Source organism: Mesitornis unicolor, unplaced genomic scaffold (genome assembly GCF_000695765.1).
Source record: "Mesitornis unicolor isolate BGI_N332 unplaced genomic scaffold, ASM69576v1 scaffold42321, whole genome shotgun sequence".
NCBI classification, from domain to species: domain Eukaryota; kingdom Metazoa; phylum Chordata; class Aves; order Mesitornithiformes; family Mesitornithidae; genus Mesitornis; species Mesitornis unicolor.
This window is the reverse complement of record NW_010163878.1, coordinates 25,798-52,535: the sequence shown is the minus strand read 5'-3', so window position 1 is coordinate 52,535 and position 26,738 is coordinate 25,798. Positions and strand designations below refer to the sequence as shown.

General features: G+C 47.0%; 1 protein-coding gene across 1 annotated transcript in view; it reads right to left on the bottom strand.

Annotated features, from left to right (window-relative positions):
• Window positions 1–59: 59 nt before the first annotated feature.
• Window positions 60–26,738, bottom strand: part of GAB2 (GRB2-associated binding protein 2) — a gene marked incomplete at its 3' end in the record, with an annotated part of 33,163 nt that continues 6,484 nt past the window's right edge. Inside the window, exons 2-8 of the mRNA XM_010194116.1 lie at window positions 10,202–10,442; window positions 6,048–6,634; window positions 4,881–4,975; window positions 3,910–4,192; window positions 2,860–2,950; window positions 1,061–1,163; window positions 60–185 (exon numbers count right to left, since the gene is read on the bottom strand). Of these exons, the coding sequence (XP_010192418.1) occupies window positions 60–185; window positions 1,061–1,163; window positions 2,860–2,950; window positions 3,910–4,192; window positions 4,881–4,975; window positions 6,048–6,634; window positions 10,202–10,442 (1,526 nt within the window). The remainder of the gene's footprint in view (window positions 186–1,060; window positions 1,164–2,859; window positions 2,951–3,909; window positions 4,193–4,880; window positions 4,976–6,047; window positions 6,635–10,201; window positions 10,443–26,738) is intronic.

Here is a 26,738-nt window from a genome sequence, read left to right as displayed (position 1 = left end):
TATATTTTATTTTTATTTTTATTAAAAAATCCACTTTTAATCAGAAGTTTATAAAATACCTTTCTGTGTGGCCCTGGTGAGCTTGGCTGGAAGTCCAGGGCAAGATAATCCACACTCCCCGAACTCTTTTTAGGTGCTGGGCTGTTGGTGCCACTAGGAACAGGAGAAGCAGAAATGGGGTTTTGCTAATGCAGGGAAGAGACAGGAGAAATAACGAGAATTAAAATGGGAAGAAGAGAAGAAAAACAGGAATTAACACAAATTTGGCAACAACATGTCTCAGTGGCACTTTTAAAAGAGGTCCCAGCCCGGATATGTGCTCACCTGCCTCTCTGAGACCAAGGTGTGCAGACCACTCACTGGGTTACTGTATATATTGTATACTGTGCTAACAAATATTTCAAGCTCATGCTCTTGATTTTATGTGTTGGAGTAGTTCTGCTGCCTTTGTGCTGATATTATTCACATGCCTGACATGAGACGTGGCCTTCAGCATTTCCCAGGAACCACACCTCAGCGAGACCAGACCAGCTCTGGGACCTTCACTAATCACAACCACGCTACACAGAGCACAGATCTCCTCTGTCCCCCTTAGTTACACAGCCTCAAAAATATGCTTCAAGTCAGCAGCTTTGCAAAGAGAGACAAAATCCCCTCCCTGTAAGCAGTGCCACTCCCTGCTGCTGTTCTGATAGCCCCTGCCCTTCACATAAACACGATGACAGAAGCTATTAGGGGAGAAAAAACCCTGAAAAAAATCAACTTAAACTAGGAAAATAGACTGCAACAGCCCACAGATGTTTTTATCCCCCTCTTAAATCCTGGAAAAGTAGATGATATATGTTTCTGCTCTCATATACAGCTAAAACCCCAATGGGACATGTCATTTTAGGAATGAAAGTTACTGTTTTGTGCATGTAGGGATGTATGCAAGGATGTACACCACATTCATCATGGTGCTATCTGAGCACTTCCATGTCACGAGGTAGGAATGCGTTTGCAGAGCTGGGGAATGTATATGTCCTGCCAGAACCTTATATCTGAGCTGTGGGGCCCTTACCATTGCCACGTAGTTCTCCTCGCTGTCTCCCGAGTCAGTGCTGGTGATGCTCTGGGAGGAGACAGGGCGACAGTATTGCAAAGAGCCGGCGTTGAAGCTCTGGCTGCAAAGACAAGGGTCTTTGTGTTAATGATGGTTGCAGGTGCTGAGTTTGATATTCTTGTTTTGAGGTTTTTGGGTTTTGGTTTTTTTTTCCTAAGACTTTTTAATAATATCTTGCTTGCTATGTACCCACAACTTTCTTGCTATCAGCTACATAAATCAGGCTCTATGAACTCTTCTATCTCACAGGAAATATTTAATTGTTGAGGATGCAGGGCCAGCCTCAGTGGAGCTTCTCACCTCCAGCCTCACCACAGCTCCAGGATTTGTTTACTGTGCAGTGCTTTATCCGAATTTTTTGCTGGAAAACAAAACCTCTGAGGCATTGTCTTGCTTTCAGTTGGTCAAATCTAATTACACAGAATAACATAATGCAATCAGCATCTGGCATTAAAGCTTGCATCTTAAAAAACTATTTGTTGCCTTGCAGTAAAGGCAGGGTCATATGATTAGCTGATAAGGGAAAAATCCATTAGCTTCTCCAGGGTCGGACGTCTTGTCAATCAAACCCCACTCGCTGCTTCCTGGTGCAGCGATTTCAGCACACAGCGCTCATGCCCTGCAGTCAGTCTCCACACAATCCAATTTATTAGAGGAGTCATAGCAGCCAAGCTTTGCTTCTGCCTTTCATTGGACAACATCAGACCATGAATTAGCAGAACTGGAATTGTGTGAATCCTGTTATTTTTGGCTGGCAGACTTTGCTCTGAAGTGCTTTGGTTTCATTTTGCAGACTTCCTTCAGGCTAGGCTTTGCTTTCAAGGCAATCAAAACACAACTCGGGCAGACCCTGCGAGTGTCACCCTGTGTTTTGAGACTACAGTGGGGTTTTGGGGAGCAAAGCTGGATGTGAAATTGTGCCCTGTGCCCCCGGTGTCGGGGTATCTCAGCTGGGTCATGAGTCACGGTGGACCACAGGTCTTGTGTCAGAGCCACAGCTCTCTGGGTGGTGTCAGAAATCCCAGAAATACCTTCAAGGGATCTTAATTAGCTGCTTAGCCACATGCTGGGCTTTCATGTGAAAATCCGACCTAAACAAATTTATCATCCTGCCACTGGCTGTGAGGTGGAGAGTACAACTCCGGCTCTTACAATGCTTGCCTAAGCTCATGAGGGGCCCAAGAGAGGAGCCCCTCTGCTTCGACAGCATCTGATCCAAGTCCTAAGCCTGGCCATGAAGTGACCACAGAAACCCCTGAGACCTGAATTGCCATTGTGTGGCAGAATATTTTAGGAAAGATTTATTCTATAAATGTCCCTCTTCCCAGACAGCTCTTGCTGGTCCCTGATGGGGGTAGGGTGTCGGGCAATGTGGACTTTCATCCCAGTGGAGATGTTTGCATGGCATGATCCAGCTCTGCAGCTCCTGTTTCTAAAATTGACAACACAATGAGGGCTGAAGGGATCATCCAGTTTCGGGGGAAAATTTAGCTTTGCATCCAAAGTCTGGGCTCACTTCTAGCTTGATTTAAGACGGCTGATGAGAAACATGACCCTTCAACAAGAGATGATGGGTCGGAAGAAACCTCTGCAGCGAGCAGAGGCAGAAGGGCAGCCAATATCCCCCGTAAACTCAGCCAGAGATGTTTAATGCATGGCAGAGGTGACAGTGAGGCTACATGTAGACAACAGCGAGAGTGAGACCAGAGATGTGCTGTGAGAGCAAAGCAAGAATTCACACCCCAACCATTACTCACGTTGGCCTGGACCAAGATTTTGTGACTGGTGATTTGAAGGGTAGCTCATCAATGACAGTGTTGTTCCTCAGGTCCAGTGGCGATGGCTTTGCTGTTTTATTCAGAGGCACCATGTTCCTACAGTTAAGTGTCCATGACTGGCACGAGAGAGGACGGTCCCCAACATCTTGCTGTTTGCTTCCCATTCTGTTAATGAGATCCCAGCCCTCCCTGCTGATGACAAACAACCCCAATCAAAATCCCTGCACTCATTTACGACAGGACTGGAGCAATCAGTGAATTTCTACCTTGGACCTACAGCCTCAAAGTGGATGGGTGGCCCTAGAAGGGCAATGTGCCTCCCAGGGAACAGATATCTGCTAAAAATGCCCAAATCCACGTATAATAAAAACATTCATTAGGGATCTGTGATAACCCATTAGATGGGGACAAGACCAGGTTCTGCCAGCTCTGAGCTGCCTCCGGCCAGAGCATTTTCCCATAGGAAATGGGAAGAACATCTGCATGGTAACATGAAAGCTCTTTTCATCATGAGTGGTTCATTAGGTGGAAGACCCCTGTGCTCCAGTCACAGCCCTCGGCTAGCACATTGATGGGGTTAGGTGCTGACACCCCAATGATGGGAGCCTTCCTCCTTGGCATCTCCTTGGTGGCGTGTTGGGCAAAGGCCTGAGGGAAGAACTGCCTAGAGCCAGCCAGTAGGAAACAATAGGAGAAATGTGGGTCATCTGAATACAATACAGAGATTTTGGAGTGGAGCATAGGGAGAGGTGCAGGCAAAGGGGTAGCATTCTGCCTCTGACATGCATCTCCTTTCAAGGCCAAGAAGGGCCTGAGATAGGCTGTTCAAGCACTACGAAAGTTGCATTTGCACCATGGTCTTCTTGAAAAAAGAAGAGGATGGGGAAGATCTGAAGATCTGTGCTGTGGTAGCAACTCACACCCTGCATATGACTGTACTGAGTGTGCACAAGACAACAGTTGTAGTCTGAAGTATTACAAGAATAGAAGAGCACCTGGAAAGTTTTGCCCAAAACCAACTGTGCTTACCTTTACGGTTGGGTTTGAGGTTGCGGTTGACTGGAGGGGGCTGGATTTCGCTCAACCGTCTGTGGCACTGCGCCATGGCTCCTCCTTTATGCACAGGAAGGGTGGCCGAGGACAACCCTACCAGGTCAAAGTGATGCGGCCCAGGGCTCATGGGGATGTAGAGATTTTGGGCATTGTCATTGGCTTTCTCAGCATGGATCAGGGGTGAGGAACCAGGGTTCATGGGGACGTAGTTGTCCTCAGAGTCGGTGCTGTGGGAGCGGGCCACCGCTGCCTTGGCTTGCTGGAGGACAAGTGGGAGGACATGCTGTGAGCATCAGACACTGCCCAACACCATCCCACTATTAACTCCTTCATCTCATTGTCAACAAACATGCACCCAAGGTGGCACCAGGTCTAAAATCTCAGCACAGAGGGAAAGGATGGTCTGTCTCCTCTCTCCTCCCCAGTGCCTCCACTGTCTCCAAGACACTGCAACAGCCTGAGTTCATAGAATTAATTGCCCAGACCTGAGCTTCTTCTCATGATCAGAGTGAGCTGTAGAAGCATGCTTAACCTGGAAAGAAACTTTTCCCTGGGCTCTGGCCATGACTAAAATGCAATATGAAAGGCTGTTTTAATGTCATTCCCATCTCAGGAAGTCTTAGTACATGAAAGAGGCTGTTCTGGCAACATGTCAAAATTCAGCTCAGTAGCATCCCAGGCTTTCAGGAAGAAGCCAAATTCCTGGGTGCTTTTTTTGGGTCAAAGCTCTGTGGAAGCACCCAAAGCCAAGCTCTGCATGTGGTGCTGGGTTAGGTGGTTGTCCCTCCATCTCTATCCTGCAGGACACCATGGTTTTAACTGAAATCAATAATAAAACCCTTCTTGATCTAGCTTTGTTGTACTGGGCTGTGAGGTCCAACTGCCTCTGAATCTATGTGGTGCAAACAGTGCCTATGGTGTGGTGGTTGATACCAAAGTCAACTCACCAGGTAGGAGTTGTATCCATCGTTCATCGACTCGACTGACTGCACAGAGCTGCCACCCCCATGCTGGGGGTACTCGTACGTCTCACAAGAAGAAGCTGCAACACAACCACAAACGCATAACATGTCCCAGCACTACTAATAATAGGAGCCCTAATAAAAGGGGCCCCTGAAAACAAAATCCAGGTACTGGGAGGGTGGTGTCTATTCTTGATGATTGAGATGCTGGTGCGAAGAGTTGTAGGACGTCACAGACTCCTGTCTATGTTCCCCACCTATTAGCATCTCTCTGACACATCGATGTAACTGCACGTGCTGCACGGACCTAACCTGGTTCTGTCAAGGTGTTACAAAATCCCAGGGGTGAAGGCGTCAGATAAGGTAGATCACAGTGACAAAACTGGGTTAAAAGGAAGCCCTGTTACAGCTCGCTCAGCAGAAGTAAGGACTAGCAGCCTCCAATAATGGGAGGATGGAGTGAGGATGAAGCGTGAAGCTCTTAGACTGGTATATCTACTGCTGAACTTGGGGCTGATTGCAGCTTAAATGTTGAGGTTTAGGTAGGAGGAGATGGAAGAGGCTTTTAAGGGAGCATTGTATATAATTTACAGTATTTTTTCTCTCCAACTGCCCCTTCTAAGTTACATTGCCTCTGTATTAGTCTAGGCACAAGGTTTGGAAAGGGCATGCTCATCCACGGCCCATCCATGACCAATGCGAAGGTTGGCTCTGTTGCACTGTGGGTATTGGATCTTGGAGATGTGCAAAATTATGTCCCTGTTTGGTGAGCAAAACCAAGGTAGCTCCAGGCTGAAGTGCATTTTGATAACCCTGGTTATGAACTGAACTAAAAGCAAGCCAAAAAATGGCTGAAATCACCAAAATCTAGTGAAGGGCTGCACAGACAAGCAGATTTGGTGTTTTGGTTCAAGTCACAACACCAAGAGCCAGCTGAGCAGCTTGGGTGGACAGAGTCCTGGGGATGCCTCTCCATGCCCATTGCATACAAAAAGCAGGGCTGGTTTCTCACCAGGGAGACCTTCTTTGTGTTCAGTCTCCTGGCTGATGCCAACAGCCACCCCAGCCCTACCACAACCCAATGGGACCACCTCATTCAAGGCTGCCAGATAGGACTATAAGCCACCCCCTGCTCCCCACCCCCAAATTCACCTCGGTGCAGCCTGCTGTTCTCCACTGCTGGCAACGTGTTTCTCCGGGGAATAGTGGCTGCTGTGGGGCCCAGTCCTAAGCTTTCACCAGGCTGGGGCCGCTGGGGTGGGCTGCCCCACCGTGGCTCCATCTGTCCAGGTTTTGGGGGCCGTGGGGGTGGTGCAGCGGGTGAGTCACTGGCGGCCATGGCCAGAGCATTGTGGTTCTTGTCCAGTGTAAATGTCCTGGGGATCTGGTAGATGGAGAGCGGGGTGGCAGGGATGTCATAGGAGTCTGTGGAGAGCTCCCCAAACTCCTTGCATAGGGTGTTGTTGGGAGTCTTGTAGGTGTAGACCTCCTCATTATCTGTTTCGGAGCTGGTGAGGCTTGACTTGGGGTGGGTGTAGGAACCAAAGGCGCGCGGGAGGTCATATGCACTGTCCCTGAACTCCGAGTTGTGCCGGCTGGGTTTCGGCAGGCTGTAAAAGCCATGGAGCTGCCCGCTGACCCCATTCATGCAGTGTCCGTTGCCCTGTGAGAGTTTCTGGACAGCCGTATCACTCCGCATGAAGAAAGCAGACCTTGAGGCTTGGGAGAAGCTGGCACTCCTGTGGAAGAAGGGGAGAAGGGGGCTGAGAGAGGGGGAGAACCAGTCCTGGGGTGCACTGAGCTCTGCTTCCCCTGTCTGTCACCATCCCAACCTGCATTGCCTAAGTCCAGGGCAACAGGAACATCTAAGACCCCTCCAAGTATGCCCACAACCCATTTTGTACTGAAAACACCTTCAAAATGACCCTGTCACAGGTGGGAGTGCCAAGCTCCATGATCGGCCAATGGGCAGGAACAAGCCTTTTATTCAGACATAAATTGCTCCAAAAGAGGTTTTTTTGCATCAGCTGACAGCGACCCAAGACATGGCTTCAAAGCACTCCCCCATCAGCATCACCATCATGCAGCATCCGTGCTGCAGAAGGAAGGCTTAATTTCACCTCTGCCTTGCAAATGTGTTTGAAAGGGACTGGAAAAATTCCTGATGGGGATTATTTCAAAGCCTCCAGCCATGTCACCACCCTTCCCTCCTGCAGGGCAAGCCCCAAGGAGATGAGGACGCTCCCCAGATGGGTCTTGCAGCCCTGATCCACAAGGGAGGAGGAATGAACCTCAGGGTTGAATTCAGATTTATAAAAGCCCTTCAGTGCTCTGAGTTGAGTGGGGCAGTGTGGTCATTAGGTCCATGTCTTGCTAACGACTCCTTGATTTGTATTGTGGTCATGCCTAGGGACACCAGCCAGAATAGAGGGCAAGCACTGGGGAGACCTCAGTCCTCTAACAACTGCTCGTTAGCCACCCCTCCTCTGCCAATTCCCTCTGAGGTGTTTCATCAACTGTTTCATCCCTCCGGCTGCTTTCTCTTTCAATGCTCCAACATTGCAGAAGATGATGACCCCCATGGGCTTGGCTTTCTGAAGCCCTAACCTCAGTAGACGACATTTTCTTGAGTCAGGGAATGTTTGAATTGGCCACTTGGACTCTTCTCTACCCCTGTCTCATCCCTCATCCCACAAGACTTGAGGAAACGTTAAGCATCGCTGTGCGAGCACTGGGACATGAGGGCGAGATGCAGCAGAGCTGAGCATGAGCTGAAGCAACGTGGAAGAAGAAAATTCAGGAAAGCTCCAAACAAGGACTACCCTGCCATAATGAGCTAATGCATTCACCAGGAGAAGGTGACAGATAGCCTTTGGCTGAGTCTTTTTGCTCACAGAGGCATAACCATGCGTGGGTGAGACTTTTAGGGACCATGTTCTCACAGCCTGAGAGGACTCAGTCAGCCGCATTTAAACATCTCCCTGTGGAGAAGAGTTCTGCCCTGTACCAATCACCACACTGGGCAAAAGTGAAATGGTTATGGGGGCATTTCTAGTTGTGGTAAATCACTGGGGAAGTGCCAGCCCTCTGGGAAAAGCTGGGAGATGTGGTTTTACACTGCTCTGGCGGGATTGATGCTCTGCAGGGACAACAGGGACTCTGTTTTATGAAGTCAGCACGAGATGGCACTCAGAAACAGGGCTTATTTGGGGAAAAAAACCAAGTGATGCTGCGATATGACAAATGAATCCCTGCTGCCTTTGGAACTCAGTCCGCCTGGGAGATGTTTGGGCTCTGGGCAGGATCCTTTTGGCCAAAGACTCGAAGCATGTCATGGGTTAATTATTCAGCATCGCCCGCCAATTAGCTACTATTACCCTCATTTTATGGATGAGTAAAGGAAGAGCTCTGGAGCTGAAATGGGAGGGATTCCCAGCAGTCCTGCAGCCTGGCCCCATTCAGTGGGCATTGATCAGGGTGATTATTTCTGGCCCAGCTGCAGATGCAGCCGCTGGCCAGTTTGTCTCTGCCCACCAAAGCATCAGTGCTTGTTCCCTCCTCCTTTGGGACCCATCTGTGCTCAGGATCTCGGAGGGAGGCTTTTAGGTATCCTCACAGCTGGAGTGTCAGAGGGCCTTTTTTTAAACACTGTTCCATTAACTCCATCTGAAGTTAATTTTTCTGAGCCTTTTTCTGTTGTTGTTTTTTGGGTTGGGAAAGGCAGCTGCAGCAGGAAAGCCCAGCGGAGGCTGCATCTCAGGCTCTGCTCTCACTCCACACCAGCTGGGCTCCGATCGCCTCTCCCTTCTCGCCACTCTTGTGAGCCAAAACTCTTCACACCAAAAAAGCTCCTCGCTATTTAAGGCAACTGGTCAGGTCTGGAGGCGGAGAGCTGTCGCTCGCTCAGAAATACCATGCTGCACGTCACGGGCTGCTGAGAAGCCCAGCAAGCTCTGGGCTACAGCAGCGATGAACAGCAGAGTGGTGCAAACCCTGCCCATCTCTCTCGTTGTGTTTGGTTATTTTCTGTTTTTGTTTTTGTTTTTTTTTCTGGTTAAAGGCAGGAATTAGGCTCCAACTGCAGGGTCAGAGAGTGGCTGAGGTTGGAAGGGACCTCTGGAGGTCATTTGGTCCAACACCCCTGCTCAAGTAGGGCCACCCAGAGCCAGGTGCCCAGGACTGTGTCCAGGAGGCTTTAGAGTATCTCCAAGGATGGAGACTCCACAATGTCTCTGGGCAATCTGTGCGAGTGCTCAGTCACCCTCACAGTGAGAAAGTGTTTCCTGATGTTCAGAGGGACCCTTCTGTGTTTCAGTTTGAGCCTGCTGGATCTTATCCTGGCACTGGGCACCACTGAGAAGAGCCTATTTCCATCCTTCTGGCATCCTCCCTTCAGGTATTCATATACATTAACGAGTTCCCCACTGAGTCTTCTCAGCCTTTCCTCTTAGGAGAGATGCTTCAGTCCCTTCAGCACCTTCATGGCCTTTTCCTGGACTCTCTCAAGTTTGTCCATGTTTTTCTTCTACTGAGGGGCCCAGCACTGGACCCAGTACCCCAGGTGTGGCCTCACCAGTGTTGAGTAGAGAAGAAGGATCACCCGCCTTGATCTGCTGGCAATACTTGGCCTAATGCAGCCCAGGATACCATTTGCTTTCATGGCTGCAAGGGCCCATTGCTGGCTTATGTTCAACTTGGTGTCCACCAGGACCCCAAGGTCCTTTTCTGCCAGGATGCTTTCCATCTGGGTATCCACCAGCATATACTGGCACCCGGGGTTGTTCTTGTCCAGCTGCAGGACTTTACACTTTTCCTTGTAGAAATTCATGAGGTTCCTGCTGGTTAATTTCTCCAAACTGTTGAGGTCCCTCTGGTGTACCAGCATGACCCTGTGGTATATCAGTCACTCCTCCCAGCTTGGTATCACCAAAAAACTTGCTGAGGATACATTCTACCCCATCACACAGATTATTAATGAAGATGTTAAACAGGACTGGACCCAGTATTGACCCATGGGGTACACTGGTAGTGACTGGCCTCCAACTAGACTTTGAGCCACTCAACACCACCCTCTGGGTCTGGCCATTCAGCCAGCTTTTAATACAAACCAGCCAGCCAGGAAAGCCAAGAGCTTGGAAGGTGACTGTTCTGACCTTCTCCTTCTAACTATGGTCAGATAAGACCATTGCTCAGGGCTTTCTCCAGCTGAGTTTTTCAGACCTCCAAGGATACAGGTGGGTTGAGCTGCTCACCCCCAGTCCTCCCTCAGCTGTCCCCAAGGTTTTCTCCTAGGAAGGCTACAATACCTTGCGTTTTCTGACTTTCTGCTCATACACTGATGGAGGAAAAGGTAGTCCTGGGGGGCACTGGCAGACAGGGTACTCTGGAGGTGGCTGGCGGGCGAGTCGAAGGTGAACAGGGTGGGCTGGCTGGAGTGGGACGGTGCTGAGGACTTGCGCTCTCGCAGGAGGTGGTGGCTGGCACCGCTGAGCTCTGCTGGGGAGGACCGTGGCGCGTGGTTCATGGAGGTGATGCTTCTCAGGGTATCTGTGAAGGGAAAAAACACACTGGTGAGTGGCTGGATTCAGTGACCTCGCAGTCTGTGTTCCCACGATTTTCCTTACTTAAATGCCCCAGCATTTATGGAGGTTGGTGGGGTTTGCTTATGGCTTGAAGTGATGCACTCAGCAGCAGGCTCTTCGACTTGGAATGCATGCAACTATCGATACCATGGAGGGAAATAAATATTTTATCATATTTCATAATTTTATCATATTTTATTGCATGTTTAGTGGCTTGCAGGGATGTCTGGGAGACACGAGCCCAATTCACAGGGAGCTCAGTGGGTCGTTAAAACCTAATTAAAAAGGAAAAGGAAAGAAGAGCTTTCACACCGCAGTTTCTGTTTCTGTCTTTTCTTAGAGATCTTCTGTAGATGGCTTTAGTGACATGACTTAAGTCATCCCCATCTGTGTAAGGGCATCACTGCTATCCTTTTACAGTTGGGTAAACTGAGGCACAAAGTGTGAATGTGGTTGGACATAATGACAGCAGAGATTAAAAATATTCCCATGCTCCCCAATTCTCTATTCATTCTGTGACCTCAAAAGAATGCTTATTGTTTCCTCTAGTAAAATGGGATGGAGACCCAAGGCATGACTCCTAGCACCAGCTCTCCTTGCTCAAGGAGAAATACACTTTAAAATATTAATTTAATTTCAGTAGTGAACATCCCAGAGGTCAGGAATAATCACCCAGCTATTCCAGCTCTTTAGGAAGTGTGCTCCAAGAAGCTGAACTGGGGATGAATTTTTACAGCCAAGCTGTAAACCACTGCAAAATAAAACAAAAGCAAACTCCCAAAAACCCACAAGCTGCAGAATATTTTGTGAAAGCTGGTCCATCTCTGGCTATAGGCGGCCATGCAGAAGACCATGCATGGTCTCTCTGCCACACATGCACTCCCAGCATGTGAAAACCACTCACTGGTTCAGTGGTTCACTGAAGTAACCCTTTAAAATAGCTGTGATTTACATTTAGTTGAGGCTGATGCAAAACACAGAGAAAAACCAAACCCTAACAAAAAGGCCATCTTTCCCTGGGTGAATCCACCCATTTACTGTCCACCACTGATTCAGGGATTGCTCCCAGATTTTCCCCAACACAATGTCCACCTGCTCCTCAAATTTGACTTCAAACACCTATAAGGGAACCTGCTCTGACACAAGGATGAGGGGGATTTTATGGATTTCCAAACTCTTTTTTCCATTCCTTCTCTCAAATCCCAGATCCTGCCAGAAATTTTGGGCCTGGCTCTCTTATGCTGCAGAGAAATAAGTGCTCCGTGAAATGGCTGTTGTGACTTGGACAAGGAGATGCTTCACACGGGGTGATTTTTCACCGCCTTCTGAATCGTGTCAAGATACAAAATCGATCTGTCTGCCACTCATTCGCTGCTGCTACATTTTTTTTTTCCTGGAATTACTGCATACTTCACCCAATGCAGGAAAAGTACATTAATAGAAGCCAGAGAGCGTGGCTTGACTCTCTTGTTTGGTTTGTGCTAAACACAGAAAGGATCAATATTTAACATTGACATTAATGGTGGGGGATTAAAGCTTAAAACTGTGATTCCTGTTTTCTTTGCATGGGCATTAAAGATCCCTCTGTGCCTTTCACAGGAGTAAGTGGCCATCTCGGTGTCCTTGGACAAATCAGTGCCTTGACCCTCATTAAATATTTATCCTGTAGTAGTGCAGACTGATCCCTATTGGAAAAGGAGTCGTGAGAGCTCTGTTGAGTTCCAAATCATAGTCTCAAGTGATCTGAGGTCAACCAGTGTTGGTAGAGCCCATACCCACACTGCTATCAATAACAGGGGGGATGCACTTATAGTGCGTCTTGGGAACAACCCTTTCGTCTTGCTGCCTCCTGAATCACAGCCAGGAATTGCCCATGACACTGGGCTTTGGTCAAGGCTCTTCCAAGGATGGTGTGAGGATGGCAGGTTGGTGCTGTGTTCCCATCCCAGAATTAAAATAGTCTCTATGCCCACTCACTATCCTGTCAGGCTCTGCACTTGTCAACGCCTGGAAACTCCACAGCAGGCCAAAATACACCTGGGAGTTAGAAATTAGTTCCACTTATTTGTGCCAACACAGCCTAAGGGGAGAGCTGGGGCTGCACAGAGGACATGGTCCCCAGTATCACCTCGGGGCATAGCAAATTCAACTCACAACAGCTTGAGGAGTCCACCCTGCCAAAAGACACTCATCTTTTCCCAAAAATTAGTCTGATTTGTGGAAAATGGAGAGTGCGGTGCAAAGGATATGCTCATTGAAGGCAGGATGAATTACTCCACCATCACTCTGACTGCATAAAGAAAATGGGGGACGAAGGGGAGCAGGCAGCAATGCCTGGTAAAAGCACGTCGCTTCCCTGGGGGAAGCCGCTCTATTGACATACACATCGATTTTCAGAATGAATTCCCAGCTCGCTTCCCACAGCGACCCAGCCACTGAGACCATTAGCGGGAGCGAATTCAGGACTCACGTACACCATTAGGTCTGTGAGATGAACTCCATAATAGCAGGTGAGAGATGGATTGTTTCGCAGGCCTGGGAGGGTATTGCGAGGGCTGGGAAGATAAATAGTGTGGCTGCAGAAGTGGACTGCCAAGATTGCTCTGTATTCTTTAGATTTGTTTTTTTTAAAATTATTTTTTTATTTTCACTAGATAGAAAGGGCAGCTTGTGCACCCAGGTCACATGCTGATGACGGATCTTGCTGGGGTGCAGAAAAGGGGACAAGAAAGGCAATTGAGGCAGAAAAACAGTATTTGATGACTAGTACATGCTAAAGGGAAAAGTCAAGACATCTGTGCTCTCCAATTGGCCTGATATGGAGAGAGGTCACCATGAGGGTAAGGCGTACAAGGTAATTTATGAGCTAGAGGTCTCCAAGCCATTTCAACTCGCTCTGCCACAGCACCTGGCTCCCAGGTGATGAGGACCAAGGCTCTTTTCCCATCTCCATGTGGGGCACTCAGTAAAAACCTCCTGGGGTCCCATCCAGATGCCTCCAGGCATCATCCCCACCTGCATCATGAGCAAAGATGCTCAACTCAGTCCAGCCACAAGCCCAAAAGAATGATGCTTCTTCATTGCTCATGGCCATTCACCTTGGGGCCATGGATAAACCCATGGCTCTCCTTTATTTAACAGCACAGACATAGCCCCAAATCCCTTGGTTTTATGTTGAGATCCTGAGCTTATGGTAAGGGAATGTATCAAATACAGCCAAGGAGGGATAAGATCCTGTTCCAGTTCCTATTGGCATTCCCAGGGGGCAGAGTTAAGGTTATGTAGGTGGGCCATGTGGGAAATGTCATCTTAACCCCACATTTCCTTGCCAGTTCTCCTCTGAGTTTGGGGAATTGGACTCTCATGGTCTGGAATAGGCAGCTTTGGACGTCCACAACTAAAAATTCGATGTCAGCAACATGACTTGCATGTGTACGTCTTGCTGGGCTCATGCCACAGCTGTTGCTCTGGTCCCTGTGAGAAAGCAAGCCAGAGGCTTGGCAGGAATGAGCCAGCACAGCCCTGCAAACTCCCACGATGCTGGGTAGGCTTTGGTCAGCTGAAAGCTTGGTACTCACTAGTCCAGGTGAGCAAAGGTGGAAAAACGCTCCTTGCAACTCCATCCTGAAGCAAAAATATGCAACTGCAAGCACAGCCGGCAATGGGACGCACTAGGCTGGGAGCCAGGAATTTATTATTAATGTTTTCAATCTCCTAAAGCTGTATTTCCCTCCTTGCTGACAGCTCTGCATTCCCTTGCTCAGAGCACTTGACTATTGCTGTGTGAACACAGCTCCATGCAATGTTCCAGGGTTTATCTGAGTGAAAAAATTACTCGGTGTCCTCTGGAAACTGTTGCTTAGAATGGCCTTTTCCACTGGAGCAATAATGTCAGCTTTCCCCTCCTGAAGGCAGAGGTTGAGGCTACAACTCCCTGTAACCCATGGACTTGAAATAATGCCCGTGGGAAGTACCTAAATTCCCACGATGGTCACAGCAAAAGCACCAGGTTTGCTTGGCCTCCCTGAACTGCACAAAATTCCCCACAATACTGACACCATGCTGGCAAGGGCAAACTGGTCCAAGGAGCCTTGCAAATGTGGGCTCCTCCAATCTGCCCAGGTAAATAAGGCCATGAAACACCTTGGACTGCACCACTGACTTTGTGCCAGTTAAAACTTATGGCTGATGATATTCTTTTTCAGGAGACAATAGTAGAAATCTGCTAGAAATAATCCCTAGGTGGGCACAGGGAAGAGCATGCTCATGTGTTATTGTCTTTCCCACTCCTTGGAGAAGCTCTGTCATTTATTAGCAAAAAAAGGGGGAACCTTCTCCAGTGGGAATTTGCCTGCACCTCCGCTTTCGCTGCCAGCTTACTCCTCAAGCATAAATACAGAAAATAATCAAAAAATGACAATCAACCCTACCAAAACAAGCCCTCCGTGTGCGTCTCTTGGCAGGGAGAGAACAAACAACATGTCTGATGGGTGAGTCACTGCATGACGGTGCTGCCAGGAGCCCTGGGATGCCATGAGGATGAATGTGGCACCCGAGGAAGGTTTATTTACTGAGCTTTCCCTATTGACTAAGAGTTGGATGGCATTTGGAAAAGCTGTTGTCAGTCTGAGGACGCTTTGGCAGGTTGCCTGCTAAAGGTTTCCTCCAGCAGGTTAGGGGGAAAGGGCATCTGGTTTGGATAATTTCCTCTCTCTGGTTTCCATCAGGGTGGGGTGCTGCATGCAAGGACACAGGTATCTTAATATTCACCACTGTTCAAATTTTGGGTGCCAAGCAAGGCAAGTGGAGCTCCCCAAAAGTGAGGATGGGGCAAGGTAGAGCTTGCCATAGCTGCATCCTCCACTACAGAGCTGAAGGGTGGGGACAGAAATGACATTGGAATTTTAAGCTTTTCCTTTCCAGTTTCTGCTGCTTATTTCCATTTGCTTTGAGAAACTGGTCTGGACAGAGTGGCCAAGGGAAAGCAGGAACATCACCGCTTTATGGACAGGGATCTGCTGCACAGAGGGCTAAGGACTATTTCTCTCACCCAGTTTCAGCCATCTAAATGATACTTAGCCTAAGCTGGTCCCCTTAGGTTTTGTCTACTGACAACAGTGAAATCCTCCGATTCTTTAATCATACAACACAAGATGGGGAGAATTACTCAAGAAAGAGCAGATGAGAGAGATGGTGAGACAAAGATGAGTGGTGATAAACAGCATCGTCTCTGCCCCTTAGTGTCAGTGCTCTGCTTGCATTTGTTTGAAACAACTGAAAAATAGTAACATAAGAGTATTTGCCTTGGAGGAACATGGGAACCAAGGGAAAAAATCACAGCGCTGGAGTGTGAGTGAGTGAGAAGAGAGGGAAAGGAGCCAAGTCAGACCATCCTGACCTCAAAGCATTATATATCTCAGTTATGTTAGCAGCAATCAATTCTTTGAAGGACAAAGGGGCAGAAGGGAGAGACGTTGCAATAGGAACGATGCGATGGCCTCCCTGGAGGACACAGGTTTGCTTCTGTGAGATGAGGCTGTGCCCAAAATCCCATCCCTGCCCTGGGAAACACCCCTTGGTGGTGGTGACCCAGCTCTGTATTATATCGGCACGCCCCGCACATAACTGCTACCCTTTAAAGAGCAAATCTGCCGCTCGATTACGGAGCTCAACCTTTCGTGTCAATATTTGGAGGTCTAACATTTGGCCAGACAGGGTTGCCTGGTGTGCACCCATTTATTTTTGTTATAAAGGCTCCAGTGCTGAAGATAAAAGCAGGTGAATGTGGATGCTCGCAGCCCTGGCTTACACGCGACCTTGAGCATCCCAGCTGGGACACCCTTATCTGAGAGCCCTGGAGTGGGATGACCTCCAGCTGGGGATGAAGGACGATCCCAGGACGGCAATGTGCGCTGGGACAGGCTTCATTTGCTCTGCAGAACTAACCTCATCTCTGCCCCTCTGATTCATGAATCATCATCTCCGACATTGCAAAACCAATTTGATGAGGGATTAAATGGAAAAAAAAGAAAAAAAAAAAAAGGCTGGAACAGAGGGAAAGGGCAAAGACGCTGGGCTGTAACTGTACAGAACACAAAGTGGTCTCAAAGGAGAGTATTTTTGCCTCTTTTAGGGTAGGGATAAGGTGGCAAATACAAGGCAATGGGGATGTACAGAATGATCTGCTGTCTGTGGGTGGCACAAGCAATTCCCACGGATGGCAGGGGCATCCTTAGCAAATCTGGCTGGAGGTACGAGCAGTCTGTGGAGCCCAGTGCTGCAGGACAGGGCTGAAGCTGTTGAAAGCTAAGAGCTACTGAAAGAGATTACACATTTATATGAGGAAAGGGTTTTTTTTTTTCCCCTCCAGAGACAACCTCATGGTGGCCTAGCATCAAACCAGCTTTCTCACTATGTGAAATGAAGCTCCAGCACCTGTTTTGGAGGGTCACAATGTTTATTATGCCTGGCTATTATCATTGGCTATTATTATTTATGCTGATCATGATGATTAGTGATTTTTGCATTTCCTAACTGGCTTTCCTTTGGACATCATGGCAACGCAGTGCTGTAGTCCAACATGACACCAACAAGCAGGGTGAAAGCCCAGAAGCCGGTTTGCCATCAACTTTGCATCCACTAACCCAGGAAAAACTTGCCTTTAGGTCCTGAACGAATTTCTTCTCATCCTTCTTATTGTTCAATGTGAGCAGTATCTGGGCACCTTTTCTTACTGGAGCAAGCATGGGTGCATGCCTCATTTAACAGGGATGGAGAAGGAGAAAAGGTGAGTCCCAGCCTAATCCCAGCGACAGCTTGCTTTAAATTATATATCCCTTTTTATGGTGATGGGAACATGTGTCTTTAATGCTCCAGGAAAGCAGAGGAAAACTTTTGCTAGGAGAAAATGTGAATCCATTTTGCTTATGCATGATTTAGTACCATTTCTATTCAAGGGAGCACATGAGAGGCCCAAATATTTGCACTTTGTATTATAGAAGAACTGCCATTCTCGGCTCTTTACAGAAGTAATTTATTTCGATCTCTCCTTACCTTGGGGGAGAAACATTACAACTCCCAGTTTGTCCGGGAGTCAATAAAACAGTAGGGCTGTTACGAGTCTGCTTTGTCATTGCTCAGCAAAGCAGCGATGGGGAAAGAAAGAGGAATCCCAAATTTCTCATTTCAGAGCCCCCTTCTTCATGGGTGCTTTTGCACCCATGCGTGGGACTAAATCACAGGAATTTGGCCCCATTTTTCCCCCCTCTATTTGTTATTAATGTTATTTTTTTGCTCCTCAGGTGGTATTTTAGCTGATGGGTTAAAAGGAAAGGGAGGTGGGTGCTGATAGGGGGGAAGATGGGTTGTGGTAGAGCCCCATATTTCTTGCACAGCTTCAGGTGAGCCTGGCATGTCCAGACATGGCAATATCAGCCTCATCGACTGCAAAGGCCAAAAGAGGAGACAAAAGAAGTAATTAATCCTCATGGCTGCAACACTGTGTCCCTGAACTGGCAAGCAAAGCAACCTGGGGGTCAGTGTGAGCAACGGTCAGTTCAACACCAGAAAACATCCCCTTAGGGATGGAGACTCAAAAAATTAAAATAGTTTGGCTTGGTTTTTTTCTTGCTGGAAATTCAGTTCTCCCTTTTGCATCTTTGCAGCCTTTACTCTCAAAACAAGCCTCTCTGCAAAGGTTTTCCATGCATTTTTTTTTTCAATTTAGGGGTATGGGCACACCTTGTCAACATACTAGAATAATCTAAAGAAGTCCTGAAGTTGAACCCAATTCCTAAGATGTTGAGGGTAAAATGCAAGAAAAAAAATCTCTGGGAGGATTGCACCTTGCAGAGCTGCTTTCTAGCTGGGCTCTGTAACATCAGTGCTTCAGCAAAAGTGCAAACAGCTCAAAAATCCACCCTGGATCTCTCTACCCATCACTAAAAACCTGAGTCCTGCCCATTAGGCAGTCTATTAACAGTGCTCAGTGGAAACAGAGAAAGAAAAGGTCCCTTCCAGGGAGCTATCCTCATTGCCATGAGGTTAAAAATGCCTGTGACTCCCAAAGCTTTATGCATTCAGAATTCATGAGTTCACCTGCAGTAAAGGTCTTCAGTACCAGCTAAAACCTGGAGGTTTTTCTCTTTCTCTTCTTTTAAGATGCAATGATGGCAAAAGGACTTGGAATTTATTCCCTGCACATCACCATAATCAAATAATATGCTAATGCTATTAGCATGGGACCTAGCATCGCAAATGACTTAGAATCATATTCTCTTTCAAAATACAAGAGTTTCATTTAAATTGGTCTCCACAGCAACCAGAAATGAACTGGAATGACATCAGATGAAAATCTTGATGGCTCGGCATGGCGACTGAGGAATTTCGAAGCAGGGATTGAGAGGAGAGCCATAAAGATGGCTGGTCCCCACCAGAGCTGGAGGGCTTGTGCCAGTCATCTTCCACCCAACCAGTTATCAGCTGTGATAGTGAACACAAGGACAAAATGAACCTGCACGTGCAGGAGGACCTTAAAGCATCCAGATGGAAAAGGGGTGAGGAGACATGAGGTTCGTGTAGACGTGAAGCCTAAGGAGGCTTTCCTGGTTCTCCTTCCTGCAGATACTTTCTAAGTAGCCCCAGGGGAGACGCATGTGACAACTAGTTTCTTTCATGCAAAATAATTTCTCATCTGTTAAACTCAAACTTGGCTATTTGCAAATGGCCTGAGGGAACATAGCTCCTAAACATGGGCCAGACTCTTGTACTTTAGGGTTGTACAAGCACAGAGCAAGAACAAGGTGGTTTCCCTCCATTTGTGGCTCTGAAGGCGGCTGCTGGCTTCTCTCTGTTCAAGCAGGAGATGCTGCTGCTTCCCTCATCTCAGCTGCTCTGCTCACAAGCTCACCATGATGGGCACTGCCTCCCATGAGGATCTAGGATGGGAAGGACCTGACCAGTGCCCACCACCTGATCAAGTGGTTTTGTCTCATTGAAAACACTCCTCAAACCCATTTGAAAATGAGCTGAGCTTTATAATGTCGTGGCTGGAAAGCTACTGGTTAGAAACCAGCTCTAATTTCCCATGAAAATGCTTTCCCAGCCGCTCCACTCATCTTCCCTGCACTTGTTTCACTCTGTGGTCACTGTTACGTCAGCGGGCATGGTGCAATCCTCACCCTGGTTGGGGCTTCTCAGCGTTCCTCTAATAAAATGAGTATTAGCCACGCGACCCACAAAAATGTCTTTGAAAGCAATGTCAGAAAGTGGGAAGTGTCTTCCTTGAGAATGGCTGAGAGTTCAGGCAATGAAAAGAAAACAGCTCCAACCAGTCTCTTGGTTCTGTTTGTAATTATCTGGGCTCTGGTGGGTGTTAAAACATCTGTACTGGTTTGGCAGGGACCAGGGAGCACAGCTTGTGCCAAAGGCAAGAACTGGTGTGGGTTGAAAGCAGTGCAGCAATACGTTAGCGTGGTATTCATGCTCAGAAACACAGGGATGGCAGCCTCTCCCCTCAAGCACTTTTGCATTATGGTCAGCCCCAGTCCTGTCTCTGTTCCCACATCCCCTGTCACTATAGCTTGTTCCTCGCCGGGATCATCCCCAGGATGAGCTGAAGGGGGTTAAAGGAGATGCAGGGTTGGCTGGAGTCCTGAATCCTGCTGGGTTTAACATCCCGTTGGACTTTGGTTGCCATCAGTTCAGCTTTACGTTATGCCCTTGCATTTCTTATCTCTGTGCACGACCGTTTCCACCTGGACGCCCTCCACCTCCCTATCATGTCTGGTTGCAGACAAGCAAATCTCTCCCTGATACATATTTCTCCACTGACCAGCGGGGCAAGCTCCCAGCATGGATGTTGCTGTTTGAACCTTGTGCACCAGAGCATGGGCTGGTTTTGCGGTTATTTTTAATGCACAGCAGCAGCAGAGCTGGGTACAGTGTGGCAACAGAGCGTAATGTAGAACTTGGCGCTCAGGAGACTCAGGCAAGGCAGACTTATCACAACCTCCTTGAGGGTAATATTTTTGGATTTTGGCATTCCTCATCCCCTGACTCAGGAACAAAATATCCTCCAGCATCCAAAGACTGGAGTAAACCTTCTCTCCATTGATGCTCTCTCATGGGTCATGAACGATCCCATGAGCTTATTCAGCAGCTTCTCACCTTTCTCTTCCTCACTCAAATGTGGCTTGCAAAGTGCCCATCCTTAAAACCAAATTGCATTATCACCCTTACATCTGCACCCATTCTCGCACACACCCCAGATGGTACCAGCACCAAAATCCACATCTTCTTGCCCAGTCCATTGCCTGTGCTTCACGCTTGGCTTAGGGCCAGCTGAAAATGTTCTGACATCCTCCAGCTGGAAAATGCCATTTAATCAAAATAGGAGCTTGCCAAGGGATTGCTTGCAACCAGAAATTACAAGAAACCTTTAGAGGATAAAAGCGAATTTTAAGTGAAAAGGAAGGTCAAGGTGTTTCAATTCATTCTCATCAGAGTGGATCATTTTTTTTGGAGTACATTGCCCTGCTTTGACCAAAGATCGTCATCATGCGCTTTTTTATATATGAAAGTGCAATTCTGAGTGGAACTCTTGATTTTTTCTGAAATACATTCAAATTCAGAATGAAAAGGTGTGAATCAAAATCGATGCTGAAAGTGGATGAAAATGAATTCCAGTGAGAGTGAAAATGAACATGCTGAATTTTTACCACCTCTGAAGTGGAGTTTGTGATGGGCTTGTCAACTGCTCCACTTGTTGCAAGGGCAGCGTTCGCCCAGCACCAGCTTGCTCAGACTTCATATGTGCCGCTTCTGAGAACTCTTCCTTCGTTATAGGAATGGGATTTTTTTATTTTGTTTTTAATTACCTAGATGACCCATGTTCAAACTTGGTGTATTTGGCTGCTGAAACAGATCTGGATGAGATCCGACACTTAGTGTCCCTCTCATCACTGTCACAGAGTCCTTCACCCATGGAACGAAAAGTGGTTTGTAACAAATACGCAGTGCATTGGATCCGTTTCTCTCCGCAGATGCTGTGAGGAATAAGCCATGATATAATGGATTTTGGCTATGACCACAGGAATGCAAGAATTACCAGGACCAGACTGGACCAGAAGCCAGTCTTCTCCAGCTTTCCATCTCCAAATGCTTCAGAGACAGCTGAGAACTTCACATGGATCACTTATGCAGCAATGCACCCACAGGGAAAAGAGATTTGTGCCCCACTTCATCATTTATAAACCTTATTAAAGAAAATATTTTAGCTTATCTAATACAACTGAGGGCATTCTTGAACTCATGGCAGTATTAACTCTTTAAGTCACTTTATCTGTAAAATAAACCATTCTGTGTCTTACAGGGTTGTGAACACAGGGTTGGTCTTCCCTTCAAACTGTGCCAGGAGACACCAGACAGTAGCGCATGTTCTCATTACTGAGATATGTCAGTGGATGTTTTTTTACTGCAAGAAACACTGTTTGTCCAGGGCCAGGACATCACAGACTTATCTGCATTAAAATATTAGTGTCAGGCAGAGCACAGGGTGGTCCTTCCAGTAACGTGCCAAAGAAATTCAAAGCATTTGCAAGTCTGTACTCTGAGTTCTTCCTAAAGGTAGCAGAAACGGTTTCTGCAACGTCACAGAAAAGCCAGCAGGATCTCAGACCCTCTGAAAGAGTTATGTTGATGCCAAAGAACAGGTATAACAGCATTTAAAACCTGTAATAAAGCTGTAAAAGTGTGAATGAGCTTCAAGTAAAAGTCACAAATCCACCCCTTTCTTAGACTCATGGAATGAAGTTTGTGGATGAGGAAAAGCCATGGGAGTCAATAAACTGGGAATGAGACACTTAAAAAAATAATGTGAAGACTGAAGAGACACCACAGTGCTCTCTAGGGAAGACAAAGTCTTCTGCTCTATCAGTAATCTTTTTCAGACAAATCTGCAGAGAGGACGGCAGCGTTTTCATGTGGAAGATCATGTGTTGACCAGGTTTTGACCCTAACACTCATCATCAAAGCAACCATCAGCTAGCAAAAAGACTCATCACAGATTTTATGGATTTCAAGTGGCTATATGAAAGACTTCATCATGACTCATCTGAGAGCAATGTGAACTGTTATAGCAAGCCAGCAAAAATAATTACCATCATAAAGGCTTTATATCAAGGTTGAGTCTGTGCAAAGTATATGCAGGCTCGAGGGAATGGTTTGCACAGATAGCAATGTCAAACAAGGTGGTGTTCGGCAGGGCAGGTGATCTGCCGTGAGAGAGAGGTGAGGATGGAGCCATGAGCAGTGCAATTCACTTTTATACCTGATGAAGGGGTTTTGAGTGCCCAGATGCCTGCCTAACACTTCAAAAACAAGATTCGTTGTCAGTTATGAAAAAAATAAAATAGCAAATGCAATGAGTCACTCAACTCCAGCTTACTTTCAAAAGCAATGCCATACAAGAACAGGGGCAGTTTATATATTTGGCAGTAAAATGATGGAAGGCAGTCACACCAAAAATTGGCAAGGAGCAGCTGTGTTGGCCAGAATGGGGTCTGGTCATGTGGAGCTGAAAAAAAACCACATGATGAAAGTTTTGTAGGTGAAATGTTATTTTCCATCCTAATAAACAGATATAAAGGGTGGCAATCAATCAAAGGTGCAAACGAGTCAGACACATTCCTCGGCATGTGACAACGACCAAGTATGAAAGGAGGCTGAATTCCCAGTAAGGGCTGAGATGTGCCAGAGCTTCACCACCCGCCATGGAGCAGCTGGAGGACTATAAAGGGACATCACACAGAGCAAAAGGGTAAGAAAACATAAGCGTAGGCATAGCCAGAGCCAAGGGGTATCAGACAAAAATACACTGTGATATGGGCATGGATGAGGTGATGTCTCATCGCTTCCCTCCCACCTTCCTGGCGATGCTAAGGAACAACTCCATATTTACCTGCTGGGATTGCTGAGGTTTCTCAGCTCTTCACCACACTCTGAAGTCTGGTATTTTCCTGCTGTGAGAGTTCATAAAAATCACAGAATGTTTAGGTTGGAAAGTACCTCTGGAGATAGTCTAGTCCAACTCCCTGCTCAAAGCAGAGGCAGCTACAGCAGCTCAGCACTGTGTCCAGTTAGATTCTGTGTATCTCCAAGGATGGAGAGTCAAGCTGAGGTGTTTTTTCATGCTTAACTTTGCTTCATCCTCTGCGGCTAAAGTGATCATAAGCATGGACCAACAGTTAAACTGCTTCTTGAATGCCTGGTGGAAACTGTAAGCCCCTTCTAGGTCTGACTCCTAGAGAGAAAAGAAGTGGGCTGAGAGCAACGGGGGAACAGGAGTGATAAACGACATCTCATTTTCCTGGACAGTCTCGTTTTTCATCAAGTTTTTTTCAGAAGCTGTGGCCAAGTGTCCCTTTAAAGACCATTCCCAGCTTGGAGGGAGCAGGTACCATCACTGAGCTGCCTCTGGCAGCAACTGGCTACAGACAGAAGAAAAGATGCACCATCGTGTCTATGCTGTGCCTTGATGATGAATCCCTCTGAGCAGAGGCTGCCTTTAAGCTCAGTGCAGAAGACTGGTTTCTTGGCTACATCTACACAATGAGGGATCCTGAGAAATGTTCTCAGCCAGGATGTGGCCAGGGCACACACGTGGCATCCCCTAATCAGGTGTAACCCCACAGTCCAGGTAATAAATGACCAACATTACAGCTCTGACATTGTACCACACTAAATAATGCAGAAGTATGTTTGAGAAGCAGGCAGTAATTATAACTGAAGCATAGAAACCATCTAGGGAAGAAGTGTTATCTTTACAGATAAAATCAGTAATAAATGCTACTGCATGCATAAATAAAAATCAGTCTGGAAGCAAACCATGAGTGGTGTCATGGAAAGTTCACAGCAATCGACAGCTTCATGGCTCCTTCCTGCTCCGTGTGCCTTCACTCAGAGGCTTTAAAGGCTTTAGAAAGCTTTCCCTTTATTCAGGATGGGTTTTAATTGGAAATATAAAGCAATATAAACCAGTAAACAAACAGGCATTGGTGTCCGGGAAATAAGAGTCTAAATCTGTCCTGGCTTTTATCAGGTTTTTCAAAGCAATACTCAGGGTGTATAAACCATGGTCGCTATAAAGATTTGGAGGGAACAATGTGAAATATATGGAGAGAAGAAAAGAGGAAACACATTGACTTGGGGGTAAAAAAAGAGTCATGCTGTGAAAAACTGCCTGAAATTATCTGCTGCAAAGGTTGCTGTGATTTTCTCCCTTGTCCTTTATCTTGCTCACACATGCATTTTGGTCTCCATTGCATTTCTCAGCCTGGTCCCTATGTGTTAGGCATTGCTTGCAGATCTACATCCCATCCCAATGCCCAAACAGCTTTGCAAACGTGGGGTACAGCTCCATGAACCCTAACGCAGCACAGCTGGGGCACATGGGCTAAAACAGTCTCAGGACCCTCTGGGAAATATAAATTCAGACAAATCTGACTGCAAGTTTCTTCCCAGCTGGCCGACACTCAAAATGCCTCCCTCAGTTTTGCTCAGACAGTGCCGCTTTGCTGGTCCCTTTGCTCCGAACCCATCAGCTGTTTTTGTTTCCAAAGGTTTTGTGTGGTTTTGCTTTTTGATGTAATGCTGATACCGTCTGCCATGCTCATTATTCCACGGTCAGTAAGTCATCCTAAAAATTCCTCAGTGCCCATTAAACTAATGGGGCTGACCTGACGCACACAGGGCTCATAGCGATAAAAGCCAATTATAATCTGAAGAATTATTTTAAATGGATTTCTGATTCTGGGTACCTGGCCCAGGAGACGGCCCCAGGCAGGGCTGAGAGGTATGAATGCAGTGTGCCAACCTCTGCTGAGAAACCTGTGATGGAAATTGTTGGGCAATGCTTTTTGCTCTAAAAGAACCCTCAAACCTCTTGAACTTCACATTTCTTCCTTCCCTCCCAGTTCAAATCCTAGCCCCAGCTCAGCAAACCCAGTGGGACTTTGGCCAGGAAAGGGCAAGATTTTCCCCAGAGGCCCCAGTCCTACAGCTCCATATTTATCTTCAGAAGAGGCCCATCAGATGCCCTTGTGCTGAGCGCCTGCTGGGAAACCGTCATGAAGAACTGGAGTATTTGGCTGTTGGTCTTTTTTGAAAGCTGAGCATAAATTTTCTTTTTTACTGGTTGATAGTTTTATTATTTGCAGTCAGATAAGAGCATTCTTTGCCTGTAAACCTGGTACTCCCACAAACAGCTGTATTGTCTGCTAGTTCACATCAATGCTGGGTAGGGTTAAAGGGGGCTCAACTAACACATATCTCCTGGTGGTCCCTCTGAGATGGCAGAGTCATGGGTTTGGAATCATAAAGCCATCAAATCTTTTGGATTTTTCCAGCCCCACCTCCAAAATATCCACAAAAAAATTGAAATAACAAAATCCTAATAATTCCTAAATTCCCAAATTCTGAAGAAAAAGTTGATCCAGCATTGCAAACCTCAGATATTCAGTTGCATCAGAGCCTCTGAAGCCAGAAGCTTGGCTTTCTAATCATGCAGATACTTTAAGGCCTTTTCTCTTGCTTACTGGTTTCTAAAGCCCTCTGCATCCTTGCTTCAGTCCTTTTCTTGGAATCCAAATGGACTAGAAATTTGCTCTTGATATTAAGGACAGTGACCATCACAGCAGAGCAGTGCTGAGTATGGTCCTGCAATGCTTCTGGTAGCACAACATGATGAAGAGCTGAGTACAGAAGGTAGAAGGTATGGAAGAACAGTAGTGGTTGACTGTCATCTGATGTAAACGAAATGATGACAAATGACACCATTTGAAAATCCAAAGATTATTCTCAAAGGTCTTGAGAGCAATCCTGAGATAGTGGGATTCATCTCTGCAGAGTTTTAGGGGTCTACAAGGTGGATGTCTCCACCTGAGCTCATCAGTCCTGGTTCCCTGGAGAGCCAAGGGAATGAAAGTGGCACTCTTAGGGTGCAAATGATTTGCCTTATTGTAGACATCTTTGTCCATCTTCATCCAAAAAGTGGACAGATTATAACCAGCAGCACACATCTTACTCTGAATGTTATCAGTTCCTTCTCCAAAATGTCCAGGGAATCACAGCAAGGAGACCCTGACTGATTGGTAGAGACCAGCAACAACCTCTCCCTCTTTCTGTCTTCTAGGAAGCAAATCCTGGGTCATTAGTGGCTCCTACCAAATCCTGGGTCATTAGTGGCTCCTACCAAATCCTGGGT